This window comes from Portunus trituberculatus, chromosome 25, assembly GCF_017591435.1.
Source record: "Portunus trituberculatus isolate SZX2019 chromosome 25, ASM1759143v1, whole genome shotgun sequence".
NCBI classification, from domain to species: domain Eukaryota; kingdom Metazoa; phylum Arthropoda; class Malacostraca; order Decapoda; family Portunidae; genus Portunus; species Portunus trituberculatus.
The window spans coordinates 1,555,049-1,578,069 of NC_059279.1; the positions used below are offsets into that span (position 1 = coordinate 1,555,049).

A 23,021-nucleotide genomic window follows, 5' to 3' on the forward strand; every position below is an offset into this window, starting at 1 on the left:
CCCCAGACAATGACTGCCACTCTTACTGAATGACTGGTAGTAATCATACAGTCCTAAGATTCAATCAGCAAAAAGAGGCAAGCATTATATCCCATCACCACCACAAAATGATATAAAAACTTTTCTTCCAACAGCACACCAATTGAAGTACCATTTTTCTCAAACTTTACAAATACACATTCTAAAACATATTTCAGTTTAAGCAAATGTGATCAACAACTTAAACATTCAGTCATCTGCCTTCCATCCCATTAAAATAAACAGCATTGGTATAAATAAAAATATTTACACATAACAAAATTCTCATATATTTACATCAGATTTTTACACTGCCACCACTCATCCTAATTCTTGTCTCACACTAACTACGTGACTAGACAAACAAAATCACATTCTCAGGGTTTTCATGTAAATATATTATTTTCTCGAGTTTAAGAAAATGAGGCAGAAAGTTTACAAATAGAGTGACTGACATACACAAAGTAAGATTTTACCTCATTCAGTTCAGTGCCACCTCTTATACTTTCTTCAGTACCTTCTATAAATTTGTTCAAGAATTTGTCAAATCAGATGGAAAATAATTTGTTACCAATATATTTCGAACTCTGATTCTCTGCCATTTAGAAATCAGCACCAGGAAAGATGACAAAGTAAAAGTTATCACAGTCTTCACAGCTCCTCTAGCTTCCCTTGGGCAAATCAAAGGATGAGAACGTCATCATCCTACAGCCAGCCAACAAGACAGCACATGACTTGCAAACGGCAACACACAATAGTTACTTGAGTATGTGGTTTCCTATTATGTAAAGAAAAAGTGTTCATTTCAAGTTGGATGATTAATTTAGGAGTATTGGCCCCTTCACATGAAAGCAAAATCTACATCAGTTACCATGCACATGATTCAGTCACATTGGGGTTTGGGAGTTTAGTTACGGTACAGCAATAAGGAAATGTGGTTTAACATGATGTGCAATATGTTTGCATATCATCATTTTGACAATATAGCAGTAAATATAAAACTGCAAAACACTAAGAGCTCATATCCCAAACCTATGCAAGTGTTACCAACCTTTTTCTTGTAAAGAACTCCCTGAGTTATAAGACCATATTTACCTGTACCACCAGTAATCTAACACTGAACAGAATGTTAATTTCATGACTGACACTCACACAATATGCAATGGTACTGCAGAGGGTATTATTAGATCAGCCATCTAAGTACCCCTGGAAATCTTGTGAACCCCAAGTTTAGAACCCTCTTTTAGTGGGTTTGCCTCTTTGGCTCTACATCATGTATGATGTAAAGCAAAATAATAAATGATCTTCCAGTAAAAGCAAGAGCTGAGAAGAAAATTCCATTACTCCTAGTGACATGTACTTGTGCAATGTTGAAGTGTGTATGCTGAAGTGACAACCTGAGGTGCTAATACTACAAACATGATCCCACGCAACTCATGCCACAAAGGAAACCAAATGGACAAAAGTGCAATGGAAAAACTCATTGTGTTCAACAGTACAGAAGAGAATTATAAAGTGATAAACTGGCACAATAAAGGAAGGCAGTGTGTAGCCATTACTAGTGATTCCCTGACCTCTGCCACACACCCAGACACTGCTGAATGCTCCAATACCCTTGTGGACAAACTGAGTGGATTTTGGCAGAAATGGATACTGATGCTACCAAAAATCTAGTGAATACCCAAAACCACTGAAATCATTAACAACGTCTGACATTTACTTTGAAGCAAATCACTCACTTAACATTTATACCACACATAATCAGAAAAATAAAAATAATAAATAATTTCTTTTCTTACAGCAAAAATAACACTTCTTCCAATATGGAGTGAAAAATTATCCTCAAAAATCTTGCACACCTAAAAATAACCTTATAAGAAAAACAAATGTCACCAATCTTGTGAGTATGATTAACTGAACATTGCAACATTCTGTGCTGTGATCGTAAGTGTTTCTCTCTGTCATCTTTCCTGGTGTTGATGTTAAACCTCTAAATACATTTCTATTCTACATATCCTTAGGTCCTTGACAATTTCCTGTTTCACATCAAAACTTGCAGCCCTAACTCAGTGACACACCCTGACCTCATTCCTACATGCCTATTCCTTCAACAAATTCCCAGTGACAATTCCCAGAAACAGCAGCAGCCCGATGTGTCTGTTGGCTCGGAACTTTTGCCCACAGTCAGCGGCATTGTTTATATCCAGCGTCCAGATCTGCAGCGGGTTTGGGAGGGAAAATAAGAGGCTGAGAGGAGGTCACAATTACAAGCCACCTTTGTGACCTCAATACCCATATCGACACTACAAGTAATGAATCAATGGGGATGTGCAAATATAGCTAGAGTTGTGCAGCTCTTAAATCTAGTAAGAGAAAAATTGCCCAAGTGATATTCAGAAGTCATAATTTGTCATGATATTGAGAATAGCAACAATTAGTCACCCTTACCACCTTAACACCAATTTATATATTACTGTGCAAGGTAATGAGTCGCTCAAGATTACATGAATGATCTACAACTATGTGGCTCCTAATAAAATCCCCTCCATATCACTCATGCCTTACTTAAGTGTTGGAAACTTGAAAAAAGATTCCCCAAACCAAACTACTTGAAATTCAAGAGATGAAGGCACTAAAGGGGGTATTGCATCACACTGGCCTAAGATAAGCAGAACAAGGAACATCTCCAGATAGCTGGAACTATTCCCAAATTAGCGGAGCAATGGAATGGTTTCACATCCACTTCCGTTTCCTGTATGCTATCCCAATAAAAAAATAAACACAAGATATGTAATAAAACCCTATCATTCAATCTAAAAAGAACATGCCAAATTTTTTCACAATAGAATATTAAATAATGTTTCATCAATCTAGAAAGACAAAATATATGTACGGTATGTCAAGTCAATAGTTTGGGCTCATGGCAACCATCCCCAACTCCAAAGTTGTCGTCACACACTTCTCGGTTCTTCTCTAGTTTCCTCTTCTTCAATAAGAGGAAGTGCAAGTACAATTCCAGAATGGAGCACAGGTTGAGATGTAAGTGGCATGGTTATATTCTGGTTTGTTTTGATTAGGCATGGTCTTGGTTGCTGGGCTGTTTGCCTAGCATAGCAAGAACGGGGGCAGCTTGTGTGTGATAATTTTCCTGGTTTCGCACTAAGATCCATGGCCAGTGTTCCGTGTATCATAGACTAGTGTGATACTCCCTTAAGGAACCACTAAGCACTCAGCATTAGAAACTGTTTATCTACAGGTGCTAATACACAAGTTAGGTTCTACAGGCTCCATGTAAACCATAAAGCAGTAAAAGTAGACCATAACTACATGTAAAGGTGAAGCAGGAAATATGGAACAAGCCACACACTCCGTCATCTTACCTGCTTCGCCAGGTGGCCGGAGACAAGGGCAACGGTGAGGTAGTACGGCCATGTCTGCCCTGCGTTGTGGCCCACTGCTAAGAGGCCAGAGATCATTGTTGTGCCAAACATGGCCAGCCAGCGCGGTGTGGCCTCTCCAAGCTTCAGTGCCGTGGACTTGATACCAATTATCACGTCATCATATTTGTCCTGTGGTAAGCAGAATGAGTCATCTTGTGTCCAGATTAGTACATTTCTTAACTTCAAATTATTACTTGGGAGGAGAAAAAAAAAAAAAAAAAAAAAAAAACCACTTGCCCACAAAAAACAAAACTTCTTTTCCCAACCCTGATTCAAAAATACTCCAGAGCTTTGTATGACAATAGAATCTGGAGTCAGCATAAGACACCAACACCAATACCAACCATGGTGTGTCTGTCGCCATGACAACACACTGGTAGACTCTCATCTAGACAGACCATTAATACACAAACTCTCCGCCACACACCTGGTGAGCATAGATTGTGTCATAGATGAGGGTCCAAGCCACACCCGAGAAATAGAGAGGCGCACACACTGCCCACTGGCACTGCCCCAGGGCTGCTGCTGATCCCAGGAGGGCACCCCAATTGAAAGTGAAACCCAGTGCCAGCTGTGGCCAGTAGGTGAATCTCTTCATGAGGGGATAGGTAATCACCAGGCCTGTCAGGAGGTAAAGAGTCATGCTATACTTTTAACATGTATAAATTTCCCAAACTGAAGCATTCCTAGTACACTGAAAAGCATTGGAAAATTGTTGTGGATTTAAATAACTATGCATGTGTGGGGAGGTTTTGTTAATTCATTAATCAAACATTTAATGATTTTTGGTGTGATTCTGCGCCAGAGTTATTGAAGACATATTGATCAACCAGCACAACGCTACCTCACAACCTCCCTCAGACCACCCACAGAGCACCACAGAAATAACGTACAACATGAGTCACCCACCCATGGACGCTGCTCCTAGACACACACTGTAGAAGTTGAGTTCCTGCAGTATGAGGCAGCCCAGGCCCAGCTGTGCCCCAAGGAAGACCAGGGCATCAAACTGGCTGAGCCGCCCACTGGCCAGGGGACGGCCAGCTGTCCTCGCCACCTGGGAGAAGCAAAAGGACATAGGTGGTCATCCTGCTTGAACCTTTTCTATAATATTCTGGGGCACAAATTTCAGAAGTAGCACATCTAATAGACACAGTTCTTGTCTCAATGTTATGATATTTGAAGTGACACTTAAAAAAATGCTATTTCATAACATACACTGAATGACAACCTTCTTAAGGCATTCTCTTATCCACAGAATCACTATATAAGGTCTTCCTCATAAGATCTTATTACTTTACATCACCACTGACAACCATATCCCAATACATAATCTACTCCCCATCTTATTTTTCCTCAAAACCACTCTTCCCTCAGCCTCCTTGGAGCCACACCATCCACACCACCCACCTTGCCATCAAAGTCCTTGTCCCACATGTCGTTGATGGTGCAGCCGGCTCCCCTCATCACCATTGCTCCAACACCGAACAGTGTCATCAGCCACAGGTCCGGCAGACACCCTGGAGCTGCAGAGAGTGCCAGGCTCCATCCACAGGGCCAAAACAACAGCCAGGTGCCTATTGGACGGTCAAGCCTCATCAACTGCATGTAGGCGGCCAGTGTTGGGGGTGAGCTGAGGACAAGCCGTTGGGGTATGGTGGGAGTGGGCCCATAGTCAAGGTGCAGTGGTGGTGGTGGTGCTGGTGGAGGAGGAACATGGTGAGGTGCATCTCTTTGTGCTGCTGATGCACTGCCTCTCTCTTCTATTCTTTGTGCAAAGGCAATACCACCTATTCTTGTCATTTGTATGGTGTCATCCTGCAGTCTTTCTCTCAGCCTCCCCTCACTGTCAGGTAGTCTGGAATGGCTTTCACCAATGATGCTCTGCTTCTGTTCTACTCCTTCAGTAACTGCACCGTCCTTGTTCTCCTCCGCTGATCTGGCTGTCGTCCTCTCCTGGCCAGCCCTCCATGTCTTAGAGGCAGGAGCAGTGGTGCCAACTGATATGCTCCTGCTCCACCCATGCCTGAGGGTGCAGGTGGCTGGTGCCTTAGTACTTGGAAGGGTGAGGCGCAGGCACCAGGGGGTTACCAGGTGGTATGTTCCCTGTCTCACCACCCAGGTAAGGCTGTACATCATTGCATCAAACGTCACCTGAGGATTGAAAACAAAAAATATTCAGTATCAGTGAAAGGAGAAGCTTTTTTGAGACAGATCTCATTCCAGAACTCCTCTGCAAACACTTCATTCATCTCAGCAGTGGCCAGCAATTGTGGTGATCTTGGTGCACAGTCAGCACACAATGCCTGCCAAATTGATAACCCTTCAATTGGTTTCTTGCACTTCTGTTTCTCTAAAATTAATAAAATTGTTGTCATGCAACAAGACCTGTCACTTGACAACACCACAAGGTCTATGCAGGACAGACCTGGTGTAAAAGTGAGGTTTTTCGATGGGGAAAGCTAAAATATGGGCAAATGTTTCCTTTTGCCACAAAAAAAAAAAAAAAAAAAAAAAAAAAAAGTGGGAGCTATTGTTGCTGTTGTTATGATGGGCACCATCATAACCTAACCTGACACTTAGACTGGCTTAAGCTGTAACCACAGCACTGTTGATTCTTGAAGTGTCCAACCTGGAAAGTTATGTGCACTGCCAAACTGAATGTTTAAAAAGAAAAATATATGCATTTCCCACAGAAATTCAGATATTTTTTAAAAATCCAATAAGGTATATTGCTATACATAACACATTTCTAATATTGTAGAATATGATGCACTGAAATTCTAAAAGTCAATCTGCAGTTTTACAGAACCCTGGAATCTCTGAGGTTGCTTAGGTTTTCTGGAAAGAAATGTATTGAAATGGTTGATGGAATGTATGTTTCTGTCACAAATTAATATTTTTCAAGTTATGACTGTTTTATCAACTCCAACTTATGCCTACTTCTCATTCCCATCAATCTTTGGAAGTCTGTGGGAAATCAAGGTTTTTGGGCAGGGAGCATTAAATTGAGTAATGTGTGTTGCAAGAGATAGAAAACATTTAAATCACATTAAAAATATTTGAAATACTTTGATCGTGGTATTGGCAAGCATTGCTTTGGGCACCGTCCTAATATAATGGTTCCTCCAGCTCAGCTCATTTCCTGGCTCCTCCTTCACAGCTCTTTCACTCGATTGACATGGTGGGAATGAAATTATTATAGCCAAAACTAATCTAACCCCAATTTTAACCTAATCCAACATAACCTAACATAACCTAGTTAAGGCAACACGCACCACTGATATGTCTTTCTAAGAACCCTTCTGACCAATATATAGTCTACTTAGGTTATGCTAGCTAAGGTTAGGATCAAGTTAGATTAGGCTAGAAATTACAGTTAGGTTACTTTTTATAATAATTTTCATTCCTACATCATGTCAGTTGAGTGAAAGAACTGCGAAGGGGAAGCCGGGAAAAGAGGTGAGCTGGAGGGACCACTACATTAGGACAGTGCCTTGCTTTGTTATTGTTGAGCAGCACTACCAACGATTCACTATCCATGGATTTGAGTCTATTGCAAAGTCCATCCCTGACATTGCATCTGGATCCAAAGGTTACAAACCAAACTCAACAATGTAACTTCAATTTAATGGACGCCAAAAAAATCATTTGTTGGGAGAAACAAAATTTTTTAAAAATAAAGCATTACAATGCTATCTATGAGGTAATAATGTTGGGTTTGGTTAGTAAATTTGTGGGAGGTGTCCAGGGGGCTGCCAGCTAGGTTTCAATGTTAAGAGTTTGTTTACTAAGCCTTGGGGGCTGTCCGGGGGGGCACAACCCCCTAGCTTGGTTGTAATGTTGGGTTTGGTTAGTTAGCCTTTGGGGTTTTCCTAAACGTAGTGAACTAGCGACGCTGCTCAACAATAACAAAGCAATGCTCACCACCGCTACAGCAACCACCGCTGCCACCATCAAAGTATTTTTCAGAGATTTCTAATGTGATCTTGTTGATTTCTGACCACTTTTGCAATGCATATTACTCAATCTAATGCTTTCCCATCCAAAAAACCAAATTTCCCACAGATCTCCCAAGATTGCTGGAAAAGAGAGGTAGGCATAATGTCAAAAAACAATCATAACTCAAAAGATAAAATCCTTAATTTCCGACAGAAATGACATACATCATCCATCAATTCATTACATTTCTCACCAGAAAAAACATGAGTCACATCAGATTCCATGGTTGGGTGAAACTTCAAATTGACCTAAAATAATACCAAATCAATTAAAAAATATTCATTCTAATTATTGCAACTGTTAATAATACAGTTCCACTCCTCTTCCACAAGAGTAAGTCTCCCTCCCACACACCACCACTACCCTGAGGCGGAATGAATGACAGAGGCGTTGTCACTCCAGCACAGCGGTTGCATTGCTTAAGGCACGCGATTAAATCTTAGGGGTCTTGGCGGCGCACCAGCCCTGCAGTAAGGGTAATGCAGGCCAGCTGAAAGGCACATGAAAGCACACACCGATCCAGGTCAATCAGGCGGAGCACTTGCTGCCAGCCGTGGCGCACTTAACGAATTTAGAAACTCACCCCCAAAAAAATATTGACAAAAACTAAACAAAATGAAAAAGTGATGAGCATCATTACAGCCTTGAACAAGTGCGACTCAATGCTGACTAATCTGGAAAAGAATCACATACTAACAACACACCTTTCAATAGCTGTCAAGTGGCAATTCAGTCAAACAAACACCTTACATCACCACACCACTCACGTGCCAGCATTGCATCACCAATACTCCCTCTCACACCGCACCACCTACCGCCCACCCGCCACCTGCCACACCTCCCTGTAAAGCACCACACACTCCAGCAACACTCACACCGCCTCCAGACACCAATGCACCACGCATGGCATACTAATTACATGATAAAAGCAGACGAAGGTCCCTCGCAGTCACGGCCGGCAGAATTGTTGGGCCACTGGCGCCTGGCCGATCCCACCCGCGGGACCAAGCGACCAGCTGGCACTCCGGCAGGGCTCTCACTATTGTTTTGTGAAATTTCCTTAGAAGACCGAAAAAAAATCCTACAATACAGAAAAAAATCCTTGGATATTCTTACCAATATCACCTCCTAAACCATTATATGTACAAATAATTAATTCAAATGGGTATAGCTTATCCTTCAGTCCCAGTGTGGCACTGTCCAAGAATGGCCGGAATTAACAAAGCTGACTGCCGTTTGTTAGGACAATCATTAGCATTTGCGTGAAAGCCAATGATATCGCACTATGAAGACGCCAACAAGTGCACTCGAAAAATAAATTTCAGACAGAGGGAACAATGTCCGTGCTGTGATTGTGAAACAGAAACGGGGGAACATTAATTTCCTACTTGAGTCATGTGTGAGGGATATAGTCTATATATATATAGTGGTATAAGATAGAAAGGTTTGTGTAGAATATCAAAGACCATTTTACAAAATATTGAAAACTAAACAAGAACAAATAAAATTGCAAATATGGATATACTCAGGGAATATCCTCAGTTTGCCCCCAGACTGTAGGATGTTTAGGTAATAAGGTGTGTAATATGTGCACTTATTTATTGAAATACTTGTATTTTTGTTGTGTAAAATGTTTAGTGTTAGATTTTTTATACTTGTCAAAACACTATATTTGTTAAAATGTCTTATTTGTGTTTTTAAGGTGTTATATGAAATTTTTTTTTATAAAAGTTTTTTTCATAAAACATCTTAAAATCACATAAATGCAATGTTTTAACAAATATAGTGGTTTGTTTGCATTTCTGAGTTTTAGTGCACAAAATGCTGGAAAACACCAAAATAACCAATTTTTGACATATTTCAGTTCCTTAAACAAATAGTCTGTATTCATGCGTTTTGCCTGCATTTCTGTATTTTGGTGCAAAAACAAAAACAAAAAAAGCTGAAAATTAAAAAAATAACGTTTTATAACCTTGTCGGCTCTTATGTATGAAAAGAGACTGGAGAGACTGGACTGACCAACACTGGAGCAGAGAAGAGAAAGAGGCGACCTGTTGACCATCTACAGAATAATGAATAATATGGCGCTTCCTGATAGGATGGACCTGCTGAAGAGGGACACAAGAGGACATGGACTAAAACTCACAAAAGACAACTACAGAAGAGACTTCAAGAAAAACAGCTTCACCCATAGAGTGATAGATATATGGAACGGACTGGACAGAGAAGTGGTGCGTACAAAGTCCACCACCACCACTTGAACACAAAATTAGACGCTATGAGATACAGAAACGGGACAACACCACCATAGGCTCCCGTCCCGTATAATACAACTAGGTAAATACACACACACCAATTTGGGAAATAATTACAAGTTCACTAAATGAAGTGAAAATTCCACTAGAATGGAAGACAGCCAAGGTAATACCGATATTTAAAGGAAGAAAGGCAACTGAACCACTAAACTACAGACCAGCGTCACTTACAAGCATTTTGGGAAAGATGTGTCAAATAATTATCAAAGAAAAATGGGCTAAACATCTGGAAGAAAAGTCATATAGAACAGACAACTTGGGTTCAGGACAGGACGGTCATGTGTATCAAACTTATTAAGCTTCTACTCGAGAGTTATAGAAGGAGTGGAAAGCAGAGACAGATGGTGGACACAGTATACCTGGACATAAAAAGGCTTTTGATAAAGTCCCTCATGAAAAATTACTTTAGAAACTAGAGAACATAGGAGGATTGCAAGGAACCTTATCTAAAAATCACCCAAACACATTCAAACACCACCAAACACACTCAAATCGCCAAAAACACTCCTAAACACCCATAACACACACCCATATATCCCCAAACCACTCAAACACCACAAAAACACACCAAAAAACCCACAAAAACACACTCTTTCACCTCAAACACCCCAGAAATGCCCCAAAAACACAGCCAAACCTTCCAGTTTTTACGAGATTTTTTATGATCTATTGACAGAGTAACATGATATTTATCAAATCAAAAGCAAAAACACTCTTAAGAACACACTTCCTCCTAACTGTGGACTTTGAAAAACTGGTTGCCTAAGTTGTATTTCTAAAAGACTCCTGTTTCAGTAACACGGTTAATGAAAGTCAACACTAATATTTCAATCACCCCCAAAAAACATGCCTGCCCTGCGCTTTACAAATCAGAATCAAAATATACACCAATAGCACCCCTACACCACAAAACACACCCAAACCACTTTAAAATGCTCAAAATCCCAAGATCCTGGAGGGCCTTGTACTAAATGTGGGCATACAACTTGACCACATCCAAGAAGAGGGCGGTTGTGCTATGTGAAGAGGGAAGAAGCAACAGCTCATAAAAAAAATAATAACCTAAAACACACTCAATACACCATACAATACCTCAAAGTTTCCCTAACCGCACTCAGAACACACCCATATATTCAAACACCCCTCTACACCACACTCAAGATATGTAAAATATACCGAAAAACATCTAACACACACTGAAAACTCACAAAATATACCCAAAACACCCTGCAAACACACTCAAAATACTTCAGATATAACCCAAAAACACCAAAATACGTTATAAACAACGGTAAGATTAAAAAGGGGACTTACCTAAATATTGTGGCTTGGCTCCTCCTCTTCTTCCACTTCCATTTTTCCTTTCTTCTTTCTTCTCCTGCTCCCATCTACACGCCTGAGCCTAGAAACACATCAAAACACTTAGAAAACACGAGATATTAGGCAAAATATTGAGGAAGTGGAGGGAGAATACCTATTGTGGCTTGTCTGCTCTTCCATTTATTCCTCCCTTTCTCCTTCCTTCCTCCTCACCCTCTTTCATCTATCTTTCCTTCTTCCTTCTGCTACTAATATCTACACACCTGAGCCAAGAAACACAGGAAAACACGTAGAAATCACTAGATATTAGGCAAAATATCGACGAACTGGGCGGGAGGGACGCCGGCCTGGGCTATGATGAGTCATCAAGAGCGCGGGAACAGTGGTGACTCGGCTGAATTACGTAAATAATTCTAAAAACGACTTCAAGAAAAAACGAAGCCAAGGCCGAATGCTTACTTTTTTATGACTTGATAGATACTTTAATTAATATCCAAAACATCAAAACATCTCTTGCTTAACTAGTTTTTAAAAAATGTCTAAATTAAGTATATAAAATGTATATAAACATTTCCACTTCTAACGCTGCCAAAACGTCCAACCATTTTGACTTTATATTCCTTTCGAAAAATATTAGACAATATAAACTCTCTTCTCAGGCATCCAACACTGACCTAGAACCAGAAGTGAATGAGTGAAAGAGCATTTATGTAAAACAAAACCATCAAACCCTAAACTCATTAAAACTCTTGTAAAGTCAACCTATTTTCACTTGGCGAGTATTCTAACACATTCTACAGAGTCTGAGCTTTCTTTTAAGGCATTCTACAACGAGTTTGACCGTCAAACAGAAACGTAAACAAATAAAATCGAAAAATAAAACTTACGTTAAACGGGACAAAACACCACTTCAAAGTCCACATATTTCACTCAATGGATTGATTTCACGCTTAAAAAAGCACTGACAATTTTTTATACCATAAAGGCCCAGTTACAACTCGAAATAAAAATTGAAATTGAGAGATGGGAAATTTTGAAGGTTATGGCAGCTCATATTTAAGCTATAAAACACCACTAAACGCCACATATTTACCGAACACAGGCGCGGAACACACTTCAAACACAACGAAATATTTAGAGAAACCATAAAAACACATCATGGAAGCGTATTATTATTTTTAGAGAATATATCAAAAAAAGTATTGGAACCCGCAGGTTGCCACGGGGGGGACAGGGGTGGTGCTCGGGGGACGGGGCGGGGGCCGGGCGGGAGGTAACATCCGGGAACACTGCAGCGCGGGCTCCATAATCCTTATGTTGCATTTATTATCTAACCACAACAAAATTAAGCCCCATCAGGAAAACTTGCCCAGGTAACATGCAATGTTTCAGTAGTGGGTGCATTCTGACACATGTTTGGCTTACGGTAAGTCAAAGAAGCAAATAATAGCTGGTAATACTAACAACTGCTCGTTATACCCATCACCTTTTCAACATTTGGGCACTGTTTTCACTCTCATATGCAAAGAAAACCTACAAATAAGAGAGTGGCCTTAGAAATACCTGAAATAAATGATGGTGAGGCGTTGTGGAGAGTCGTGGTGAAGAGTTGTATTGTTCTCTTGTCTCGCCGCTGGTGCTGTCGGGAATGTCATCACTTCACTTTGTGTGTGTGGGTGTATATGAGCATGTTTTGGATGTGTTGCGGAGTGTTTGAGTGTGTTTATGGGGTGTATAAGCAATACCAAACACCACACGGCCATCACCTCTGTTTGTTGACATGGAGCAGACGTGCGTGCACTCGGCCCACCACACTTCTTTCCCTCGTTACACACTAATCCCTTATCAACACCACTGCCACACCTTACACACCTGTTCCTTGGTGCATTAATAACCTCCACCACCTCTGTCACGGCACTGTCACCTGTATACAGGCTGAAAATATAACGGCACTCCAGTGAGGTCAACCGTGTGTCTTGGCGGGAGGTACCGACGCCATCATCAGCTGTAGCTTTCTAAAGGAATTGACTCTCTTCTCCTTGCCCGCTATAAATTGCAATACTATGTCCTTATATGTATTAAATTCTCAGTGTTTAAAAATTATCACGGAATCATGTGTGAAATTTTCAGTGTTATTATGGTTTTAGTTTATTTAAGGATAGAAGTTGCGGTCGGGAGCTTCAAAATGTCGACATTACTAAACTCAACATTCACAACACAATAAATTCCAATATTATGTCCTTGCTTGTGTTAAATTCTCAAGATTTGAAAGTTATCTGGGGATTATGTGTGGAATACTCAATGTTTTTTTGTTTATGGTTTTAATCTATTGGAAGATACAAGCAGCCTTGGGGAGGAGCTTCAAGATGTCGACATTACCAAACTCAAAATTCACAACACACAATATATAAATCTAATTAAAGAACACGCAAATAAATAAAAAAAATAATAAAACAACAAAAAAATAACACGATCATTAAAAAAACAAACATGATAAACAGTGAGAGATGAGTGACAAAATATCGACATTACAAATCACGACATTCAAAACAAATAAAAAGCAACAGAAATAAATAATAAAAAAAAAAAATAAAAATAAATGTGTCTGGTGTGTGTGGTGATAGAGTGGAAGAGAGCAGTGTGGTGTAAGATGTGTGATAGAGTGAAAGAGAGCAATGTGGTGTATGGTGATAGAGTGAAAGAGAGCAAATTGTGGTGTATGGTGTGTGTGGTGATAGAGGGAAAGAGAGCAGTGTGGTGTGTGATGACAGTGGTGAGTGTGGTGACAGAGTGAAAGAGAGCAAATTGTGGTGTATAGTGTATGGTGACAGTGGTGTGTGTGGTGACAGTGAAAGAGAGCAAATTGTGGTGTATGGTCCGCCACGCACACTCCCAGTGACACAGAGTTCTCGCTGCTTTATTCGTGGATGTAAAAAAAAAAAAAAAAAATTGACAAACTTGTATATCTATTGAGTTCAGTGAAGAAAAATAAATGTACTTGAAGAAAATTTAAGTGTCGGGAAGGTTTAGGGGCGGCGGGGGTGGGCACGGCTGGCAACCGAACTAGCAATTTCGGCCTGGATTTTTTGGATGAACGGACTTATAAAGCTGTACGTATCTTTGCTCCTTCGGTGTTTCTTTTCTCTTTTTAAAATTTTCACGGCTTATCCGTTATCTTTATTTTCATTTATAGTATCCTCAGAGTTTAGTAGTAATAATGCTGAGTAATAGTAGGAGTAGTTGTGACTGACTAGCTGATGTGAGGGAATGAAACAGACCGCCTCGAGAATTATCTTGAAATGAGACAGGACCTAACCCAACGTGGAAGAGGAAGAGAAAGATGCATAATAAAAAGATAAAAAAATAAATAAAAGAGAGAGAAAGAAAATAATACTTTCAACACCATTAAACTAAAACGTTCTTCCAGCCAGCGCCCAGCAGCCAACAGCCAGCAGCCACCACGGGCAAGCAGTTGATTTCAGTGGGAAGCATTGGCAAGGTGGAGAGCAGCAAGACAAAAGCAGAAACAAGCTGGTGTGGCTAGGACTGAAATATTGCTGTTTTAAGAATAAAGGAAAAAAAAAAAATGTTGTTGGCTGGCTTGCTGGTTGCCTCCCTCAATGATGATGTAAATTACTGGAACTTTTAAGTGAGCGTGGGTGAGGGAAGTGTAGAAAGCTGGTCTGTATTGTGATGACCTTGCTTTTGTCCTTAAGAGTGCTATGGGCCCTCACAGCACATCACCACAAGAGTTTCATTATGGCTTCCTATAGGTCAGTACCACCTATCCTTTAATGCAAACCTTGTCCTAACTCCCTTTTCTACCTAATGATCTCGACCTCAATCTCCATGTTCTACAACGCATATGATAACATGACATGTTGCAGATGGACATCTTGGCTTCGGACATCATTGTGCATCCTTTCCTTATATTGCATGCTAAATCCAAGGTTTATTGTATCCTATCACACTGAGACTGTTGTCCATAATTACTTACATATAGTACCAGACTGACACATCCTGCAGACTACCAAGACAAACCGTTGATGCAGACACTCCCAATTAGTTACTATATTTTGGAAATGTTCTCTATAAATCACTCGTGTCTACTGTACCATATATCCAAATATGATGAACAGATTCCAACACTCATCATTGATACTAAATAATCCAGGATATGAATGATAAGTTGAGTTTGTACCATTTATTTCACGGGAATAATATCTCTTAAACAGACGCTAAATAAATTTCATAGACAACAAACTTGTGCGTACATGATATCGTTGTTATTTCAATACCTCCACTCATTAATCCTTAATTTGTGTTATGTTCACTTATAACATTAATGAGAATAATGTGGAAGTAACAAATGATTCTTTGCAGACACAAGGTACTGTTGAAAACTTTCTGGTGAACTGATTATCCAAACACATGTAAAAAATAAAGCTATAAAATGTACACACCAAGTGAGAGTTCTATGAAACTTTATCCTCCTCGGATGAACTAAATTAAATTATACATCATACATAACAAAAGAAAAGAGGAAAAGATAGCAAGAAGAGAAAAAGTTAGCAGAGAAAAGTGGTGTTTCCTTTAGATGAGGAAGAGCATGCCATCAGCCACCATGATCTGGTTGGCCTCAGTCATCCTCTCCACAGCAGCATCAATCTCGTCGCTGGTGAAGGGCTGGTCGGGGTGTGCTGTGTTGACATACTCCGTCACGCGGGTCATGGCCATGGTCTGGGCGTGCTCCTGGAACACAGACAAGGATTCATGTTGCAAAGTTCATCTACATGCCAAGCAACTGTCACAGCAAAGGGTGGCAAGCAAGGCAAGGCAGTAACCATTCCCTCACAACTTACAGGCAGGTAAAAAAGTATATCAAACTGAACAGGGTCACAATAAGAGTAGATTTGACTGACTGACTGACTCTCTCTCTCTCTCTCTCTCTCTCAGATCTCTTCTAATGTACTAATGTGAGGTAGCTGGATACAATCTATTCTTTAAAATAAAAAATTTTAACCAAGAACCAAATAACTATATTAGAAATCAAAACAACATTCTTGAGAAATATAATGGCAACACTAAAGCTTGGATGGATCCTTTCAAGACAGTGATGATGATGGTGACGATGATATGGCAGGTGGTGGTAGTTGAGACATACAATATTGAAAACTGTCCATTTCTTAAATTTCTCACCTCCTTTAGTAGTTTCAGTATTGAGGATTTGAAGGCATCAAGTCGCTGGGAAGAAATCTCCTTAGGGGTTGAAGTGGTGTCCTCAGCGGCCTGTCTTGAGCCCCGGGAGGTGGACAGTGAAGCCTCAGCCATCTCCTCATCTTCCCCATCCTCTTCCATCTCATACGGGTCGTAGCCTTATAAAAAAAAAAAAAAAAAAAAAAAAAAATTATTACTTCAAAGTTGGTGGAAATTGTGTGTAAAAGTCAAAGTTCATCCAATACTCGTCTCACATAACCAAGTAATAGGAATCCCAGCAATACCTTCATCACCAGGCTTCTTCTTTGGCTTCTTGGGTTTCTTTTCCTTCTCACCGGTTGATCTCCTCTTCCTCTTCCTTCCTTCTGTCTCTTCAGCTTCACTCTCATCTTCAGTCTCTGTTGCACTGTCTTCATCTTTCTTTGCCTTCTTCTTCTTCTCCATCACCTAAAAAAACATTATGCAAATCGTATCATATCAGGCCGTACCAGTAACTAGCTTTGTATTGAGCCACTCAATAGTTATGACTTGTCCTGAGTGATGTGGAGTCATTTCAAGAGACTCCAACAGAAAGACATGACTAAAATACTTAAATAAATCTGCTGAGTGCCTTTAACTTACCTTTGCTCAGTGAGAAATCAAACTATATTGAAATGGCCATAATAATTGAAAGAATTAACCATAAGGCAATGAGGGCCAGGGAAGGAAGTTACCTTTTTGAAATACGCATAGGACACCATCTCAATTGCAGCCTCAGCATCCTCCACCTCCACCAGCCGGGACAGCCGAGCCTTGGCGTGTGCTGTGGACAGACGAATCAGGGTCTCCAAGGCTCGGGCAGTGATGGGCTGGGTCTGTGGAATTGGAGTGGTATTGATTAGGTCACAGAAGACAAAAATAAATAAAATAAAAATAAATAAATAAATATATAGTACATAAAATGAGAAAGGGCTAAGCATAAATTAAAATGTTGTATGTACTTCCTTTGGACTCATTTTAAGAGTGACCATGACAGCAATATTTGTTTGTCCTCTTGCACACATCACATCCTCACATCAAATTGTTCCTACACAAATACTTTAACCTGACATGCTCCTTCCATCATAACCATTTCAACACCCAAACCTTCCAAACTTATCAGACTATTGCCTTACATCTACAATATTCATCTCACCTGTATCTTCCTCATCGCTAACATTTCCCACGTCAAAGGGCAAGAAAATGAGACAAAACTCCCACCTCTTAGAATCATTTCCTAGCCAGCCCTACAGCAATGAGACACTCTCCTGTGCCAGCCTGAGCCTTACCCTGGCCATATTAGAGTGCTCCACGTCCTGAGAGCGAAGGCGGGAGTACTCCTCAGCTATCACCTCACACGCCTCCTTGGTCAGGGTCGGCTTCATGTTCTTGGCAATGTGGATGTATTTCCTCATAAACTTGATGCTCACAATTTTGTCGCTGCAAGAGGAGGATAAATGTAAATTTGTACATTTTTGTGCCTCAAGACTATTCCTTTCCACTTGGGTGATAGGGCTGAGTGTAAGAATGTATGATACCTTGTCTGTGTCACCCCATATAGGATTGGCAACCTGGTACAAACAGAGACAGACATCTTGGATCATTCTCTAAAATTCCAAACAGTTTGATATCTCACTGTTTCTCTTAAAGACATCCTGATCACTTGCTTATCTCTTCCCATCACATTATTAAGGCATTGACTCTTATTTTCTTTCTTAATTCAGAACCTGTAACATAGTAATATTGATATTTGTGATAAGATCCATTATATCAAGATCAGCAGCACAATGTAGTGATTTTCTGAATATATGACTTCATTTAATATATAAAAATTCTGTATAAAAAAATCTGTTGCATATCAAAACATTGTCTTACTCTTTATCTTGTACATCTTTATCAAGGCCAATTCTACAGCAGAATAGTGTATGTATGATGCACAACGTAGTATACCTACTTTTTGGACCTGAGGCTGCCGTGGAGGAGAGCATTGTACTTCTCATAGATGGGAGTGTCTGTCTCCTCATCCTGTGCTACATCAGGATTATTGGTGGACAGCATGTCTGGTCCAGGGTTGATGGGTAACGCCTCGCCATCCTGCTCACGTGGGGATCTAGGGAATCAGAAATTTTTTCATGATGACAGGCTAGATGAAGCTGTTCCAACCAACACCTTCATACCACCATACATACACTAACCATCGATGAAGTTCAACTTACAAAGTTTAATATTAATTATAAATTGGGAATTTTCCCATTCACAAGTTTAAAACCCTTGCTACCATTTTGCACCTCAAGGCACCGCCAGCTTACCTATAGCGGTGCATGCGGACAACGTGGTCTGCTATCCTGCGGTCACTGTCGGGATCTGCCACGTCCAACATAATGAAGAGGCAATCAAAACGTGAGAGAAGGGAGTCCTGGAGGCCAATGTTCTCCATGGGTGTCTTGTACTGGTCGTAGCGGCCGTACACAGGGTTTGCTGCAGCGAGCACGGAGCACCTTGCATTCAGCCTGGCGTGGATCCCAGCCTTGGCAATGGTGACTCTGCCCTGCTCCATCACTTCGTGGATCCCTGTGCGGTCGGCGTCCGTCATCTTGTCAAACTCATCGATGCAGACCACACCCCGATCACCCAGCACCATTGCACCAGCCTGGAGTCTGCAGTGCAGAGAGAAGTACAGAGATTATAGAGAGCTTACAGGCAAGTTATCATTATATTTGGTACCTGCTTGCAATTTCGAAAGTCCTATGCAAGGAATAGCAATGGCAGAATATTCCTTGATAGCCAGCCAGGATTACATGGATTTATATTTCAGTCAAAAGTTTTTAAGATGTTGAAAATCTACTTTATACACAAACAAAGTGTACTCTAAAGACCAAGCAAAATATAACACTAACCTCCTCTCCCCAGTTTCATTATCAGTGGTGACGGCTGCTGTGAGACCCACACCCGAGGAGCCGCGGCCGGTGGTGGTGATGGCTCGTGGTGCTGTGCTCATCACATACCGCAGCAGCTGAGATTTGGCCACCGATGGGTCTCCAATCAGCAAGATGTTGATGTCTCTGTTCCAAAAGATTCCACAATTGATTTCACCTATATGACTTCACCAGTGACACACTACTGACACAAAACACATGCAGTCTAGGAACCTTTGCATAAAAACCTAACTAGAGTAAGATGCAAAAAATACTTCATAAACTATTTGCATCTATTATATAATGTCACAAATTTACATATTTTATCTCAGTAACTGAAGTGTAAGGCTTAGACTGACCCTCTGAGCCTTGTTCCGTTGGGCAGCACCTTCTCCACGCCCCCAAGCAGCATGCACAGTAGTGCCTTCTTGATGTACTCGTGGCCATGGATGCTCGGCGCCAAGGACTTTGCAAGAAGCTCAAACACATCCACATTCTGAAATTTAAGGTGAATAGAGCTAAATGAAAAAGTAATTTGCTGCATGTTCTATTCAAACTAACTATACAAGTTATGATCCACAATTGTAATCCATGAATCATGAAGTGCCTGTGAAAGGTAAGAGATGCCACTCTCTTCTGATGTCAAACAAATATATTACCACCATGTAACATGTTCAACATTATTCGATTAACTTCAAATTTACTGGAAGCATAAATTACATATGCTAAACTTGACTGCACTCCAAGATGATGTGTAGTGATACAGAAAATAATGCTTGAGCATCTCACCTTTTTTTTGGAGAACTTCTTGCACTTCTGCACATCATCTGAGTAAATGAGAGGTGACACTTCCTTGCTCATGAGGATTACATTGTTGGCCAGAAGGATGGTGCCAAAGGTGCCGGCGGTGAAGGAACCTTGTCTCCTGGGCAGACAGCGGTAGATTCCCACAATCTGCAAAGTGAGCGTAAGACATCACCCAGACTCCCACAGAATACTCTCTCAGACATGTTTAGCTAGATGACACAATACAGGACAGTAGCCACTCTCGGGTTACACTCACAAACACTTCAGTCTTATCTCACCTGCACTCTATCGCCAGGCTTGCACTTGTCTACTAGGTCGTTGTCCAAGATGACCTCCACTGAGCGAGGCAGCTGACCTGCAGGAGACTTCTCAGGCATTTCCTGGATGGAGATTGTCTGGTGGTCTTGTATTCACACAGGCCAAACTCTGTCTCATAAGGGTTACCTGAGAAAGGGAGGAAAGTTACTCACCACTCTTCATCACACAGAACTCTGTTAAAACAATTATTCTTGGAGACTGAACTAGAATGTGGCTTTGTACTACCATTTGAATAATAAAATTACCTTAAACAAAAGGTATATAAAAATGCCACAACAATCTGATTCTCTATTACACAATAAAACTGTCTCAAGTAAGGAAACAAATAATAAACAGAAAAATGTGTATGTATCAATGGCAGATTGTCAACATCATGGGGAACACCAGACAAGATCCATCCATCCAGTCAACACACACCAGACACACCACACTCCCAGCAGGCACTCACCAGCAGCATCCTTGGTGGGGTAGATGCTGCTGGAGGGCTGGGGGTCGTAGGAGGTGAAGTCGGTGTAACGGCGTTCCAGCGTCTTCTTGGTGTTGGGGCAGTAGTGGACAGAACGCACCACTTTGGGCTGCACCAAGGAGCCTGTGGGAGAGGGTTATCATGTACTATAACATTTAGGATTCAATGTATCAGTAGCATAATTAGTTCTTAGGGTATGAGTTAGTAAATGATAGTACTAGTAATAAATTCTTGCCATTGGGACACTTTTTATGCAACGCATATCATACTGTCCTGTTATGATGCATCAGTGAAAAAAAGTAAGTGTGATATTATGTTGTTATAAAACTGATGCTTGTATGGTTTTCATTAGGATATAATAAAAAAATATAAATAACATTATTATGATGAGTCAGACTGCATTAAGGGAGTCTGCACATAAACCAGACCTTTAATCATACCTAAATAACCCCAGGAAAACCCAAAACCAAGAGGTACAAGTGGGAGGTGACACTTACACTTGGTGACAATGCCTTCCACACACACCAAGTTCCCAAGGTTCCTGGAGGTCAGTGTTCTTGGTGACAAGTGCTTGCTGCCAAAACTTCCTTCAAACCCAACAAACAGTTCCTCCTTTGACTTGGCAAAATTAACATCCACGGAATTCACAAACTCCTTCAGGGCCCGATGGAATGCTGGTAGTTCTTCAAAAGCCCTATTAAGAAGCCTGCAGAAGTGAAAAGTTACATAATAGCAACTGCATTTAAACTGATTTATTAGTCAACCTAATTTTTACTCTTTTCTTGAATTTTTTTTATTAAGGAGGGGAAAACTGGCCAGGGGTAACAAAAGCTATTAAACAAAAAGGCCCACTTAATAGCCAATCACCAAGAGAGAAAGAGTTAGTCAAATGAATGGGATAAATGTCTTGAAACCTCCCTCTTAAATGAGTTCAGGTTATAGGAAAATAGAAATACAGAAGGTAGCAAGTTCCAGTTTTCTGACAGGTGACTTAAATGGTACAAATACTACAAATGGTGAGATTTAAGATATGTAAACACTTACATATGTACCTACTGGGTGTTCTGCAAAACGAGAGTAAAGCAGTTGTAAAGCCTGTCTCTTCCATCACACTCACCCTGAAGCACGGTGGGCGTTCTTCTGTCGCAGGTCATTAATGTTCACAATGATGCGACAGTCACCACTGGTCACCATGTCCCTCACCAGCTGGGTGTACACTCCAGCATCCTCCTGTAAAGACCGTTCCCATGAGTATACACATACATCACCTCTACGGTACACTGGAAGACAAACCCACACACCTCTGAATATCGTGTCACATTTCTCTGCAGCTACCATCACCATCGCACACCTAACTTGTCTTACTATGGCTACCAGGAATAATGGAAATAACCTTTACCTACTAATTTTCTGACATTTACCATTTTTTGGTCACATCTCTATCAGGTGATGCACACAATGAAGGAATCAGCAATGAAATTAATGAACTGAATGAATCTACACGTAATCACACTTCATAAAAAGACAGTGACGCTATTCCAATATCATCCTACGTAACTCCATACTTGTTTTGTGAAGTGCATAGGATCTCACCAGGAAGCCAGCGGAACCCCACTCCAGCCAGTCACGCTTCAACACCGCCACTCCTATACACTTCCCGGAGATATAAAGACCACATTCCTCCCCAGAGTATAAAATGTATCTTCTCAGCACGGCAGATCCTACTCTTAACACTATTCTTTGGCCTTTACAGTAAGCCTGCGGGTGGCGGCCAGTTTCCTCAGCCCGTCACTCCTCATTGCAAATACTGGTTGTAATACTTCTAATAGTACTCACCTCGTCCTCCAGGAACTCCAGGTACTCTCTTTGGATCTCCCTGAGACGTGCATCTCTTTCGATGTCCACAGTTGTTCCCATTTTGTGAGGTTTTCACAGCACCCAACACCAAAGAACCAAGGAGAACACTCGCCCCACCACAACTAAATGCGCGGGAAACCTTTGCCCAGAGACGCCTCGTCCCACTACACTTGACTTTGGCATTGTCTCTGTTTTACATATTGATATACACAGGGCCGGTCTAAATTACAAAATATATGTAAAAAATCCATTCATAGATTTTATAAGAATTTATGGCAGATATACAAGTGTATAATCACACATGATGCACTTTGAAAAATTATAAGGA

General features: G+C 40.8%; 2 protein-coding genes and 1 long non-coding RNA gene across 6 annotated transcripts; all 3 read right to left on the minus strand.

Moving 5' to 3' along the window:
* Positions 1 to 292: 292 nt before the first annotated feature.
* LOC123508754 (4-hydroxybenzoate polyprenyltransferase, mitochondrial-like) lies at positions 293 to 8,492 on the minus strand. Of its 4 annotated transcripts, none has more exons than XM_045262639.1 (6): positions 8,380 to 8,492; positions 4,869 to 5,612; positions 4,368 to 4,515; positions 3,886 to 4,079; positions 3,399 to 3,587; positions 293 to 2,234 (listed from the first exon to the last, which is right to left on the minus strand). In XM_045262639.1, the coding sequence occupies exons 2-6, from the start codon at positions 5,595 to 5,597 to the stop codon at positions 2,118 to 2,120; spliced, it is 1,377 nt and encodes a 458-aa protein (XP_045118574.1). In that variant the 5' UTR covers positions 5,598 to 5,612; positions 8,380 to 8,492; the 3' UTR covers positions 293 to 2,117. The 4 variants fall into 4 exon arrangements, with proteins under 4 accessions (XP_045118574.1, XP_045118573.1, XP_045118576.1 ...); XM_045262638.1 differs by having other exon boundaries at positions 8,336 to 8,380; XM_045262641.1 differs by lacking the exon at positions 8,380 to 8,492 and adding an exon at positions 7,976 to 7,999.
* Positions 8,493 to 11,141: 2,649 nt separating this feature from the next.
* Positions 11,142 to 13,096, minus strand: LOC123508755. Its single transcript, XR_006675998.1, has 2 exons — positions 12,659 to 13,096; positions 11,142 to 11,177 (listed from the first exon to the last, which is right to left on the minus strand). It is a non-coding gene; the product is annotated as an uncharacterized LOC123508755 (long non-coding RNA).
* A 2,188-nt stretch (positions 13,097 to 15,284) lies between these two features.
* On the minus strand, positions 15,285 to 22,829 carry LOC123508889 (DNA replication licensing factor MCM3-like). Its single transcript, XM_045262893.1, is given in 16 exon segments — positions 15,285 to 15,847; positions 16,295 to 16,470; positions 16,597 to 16,759; positions 17,026 to 17,166; positions 17,620 to 17,770; positions 18,285 to 18,440; positions 18,640 to 18,987; positions 19,228 to 19,392; positions 19,605 to 19,741; positions 20,035 to 20,199; positions 20,331 to 20,458; positions 20,461 to 20,496; positions 20,819 to 20,959; positions 21,334 to 21,542; positions 21,954 to 22,066; positions 22,673 to 22,829. Coding segments are annotated over 16 exon segments (2,469 nt in total). The 5' UTR covers positions 22,754 to 22,829; the 3' UTR covers positions 15,285 to 15,688.
* Positions 22,830 to 23,021: the final 192 nt, after the last annotated feature.

What these genes read in the sequence shown, in the direction of transcription:
- LOC123508754 (XM_045262638.1), bottom strand. Translation starts at nt 8,365, where the DNA reads ATGCGTGGTGCATTGGTGTCTGGAGGCGGT. An exon ending in CATTGGTGTCTGGAGGCGGT is followed by an intron (nt 5,613 to 8,335) that starts GTGAGTGTTGCT and finishes TTCAATCCTCAG; the next exon opens with GTGACGTTTGATGCAATGAT. An exon ending in ACACAATCTATGCTCACCAG is followed by an intron (nt 3,588 to 3,885) that starts GTGTGTGGCGGA and finishes TGCTTACCACAG; the next exon opens with GACAAATATGATGACGTGAT.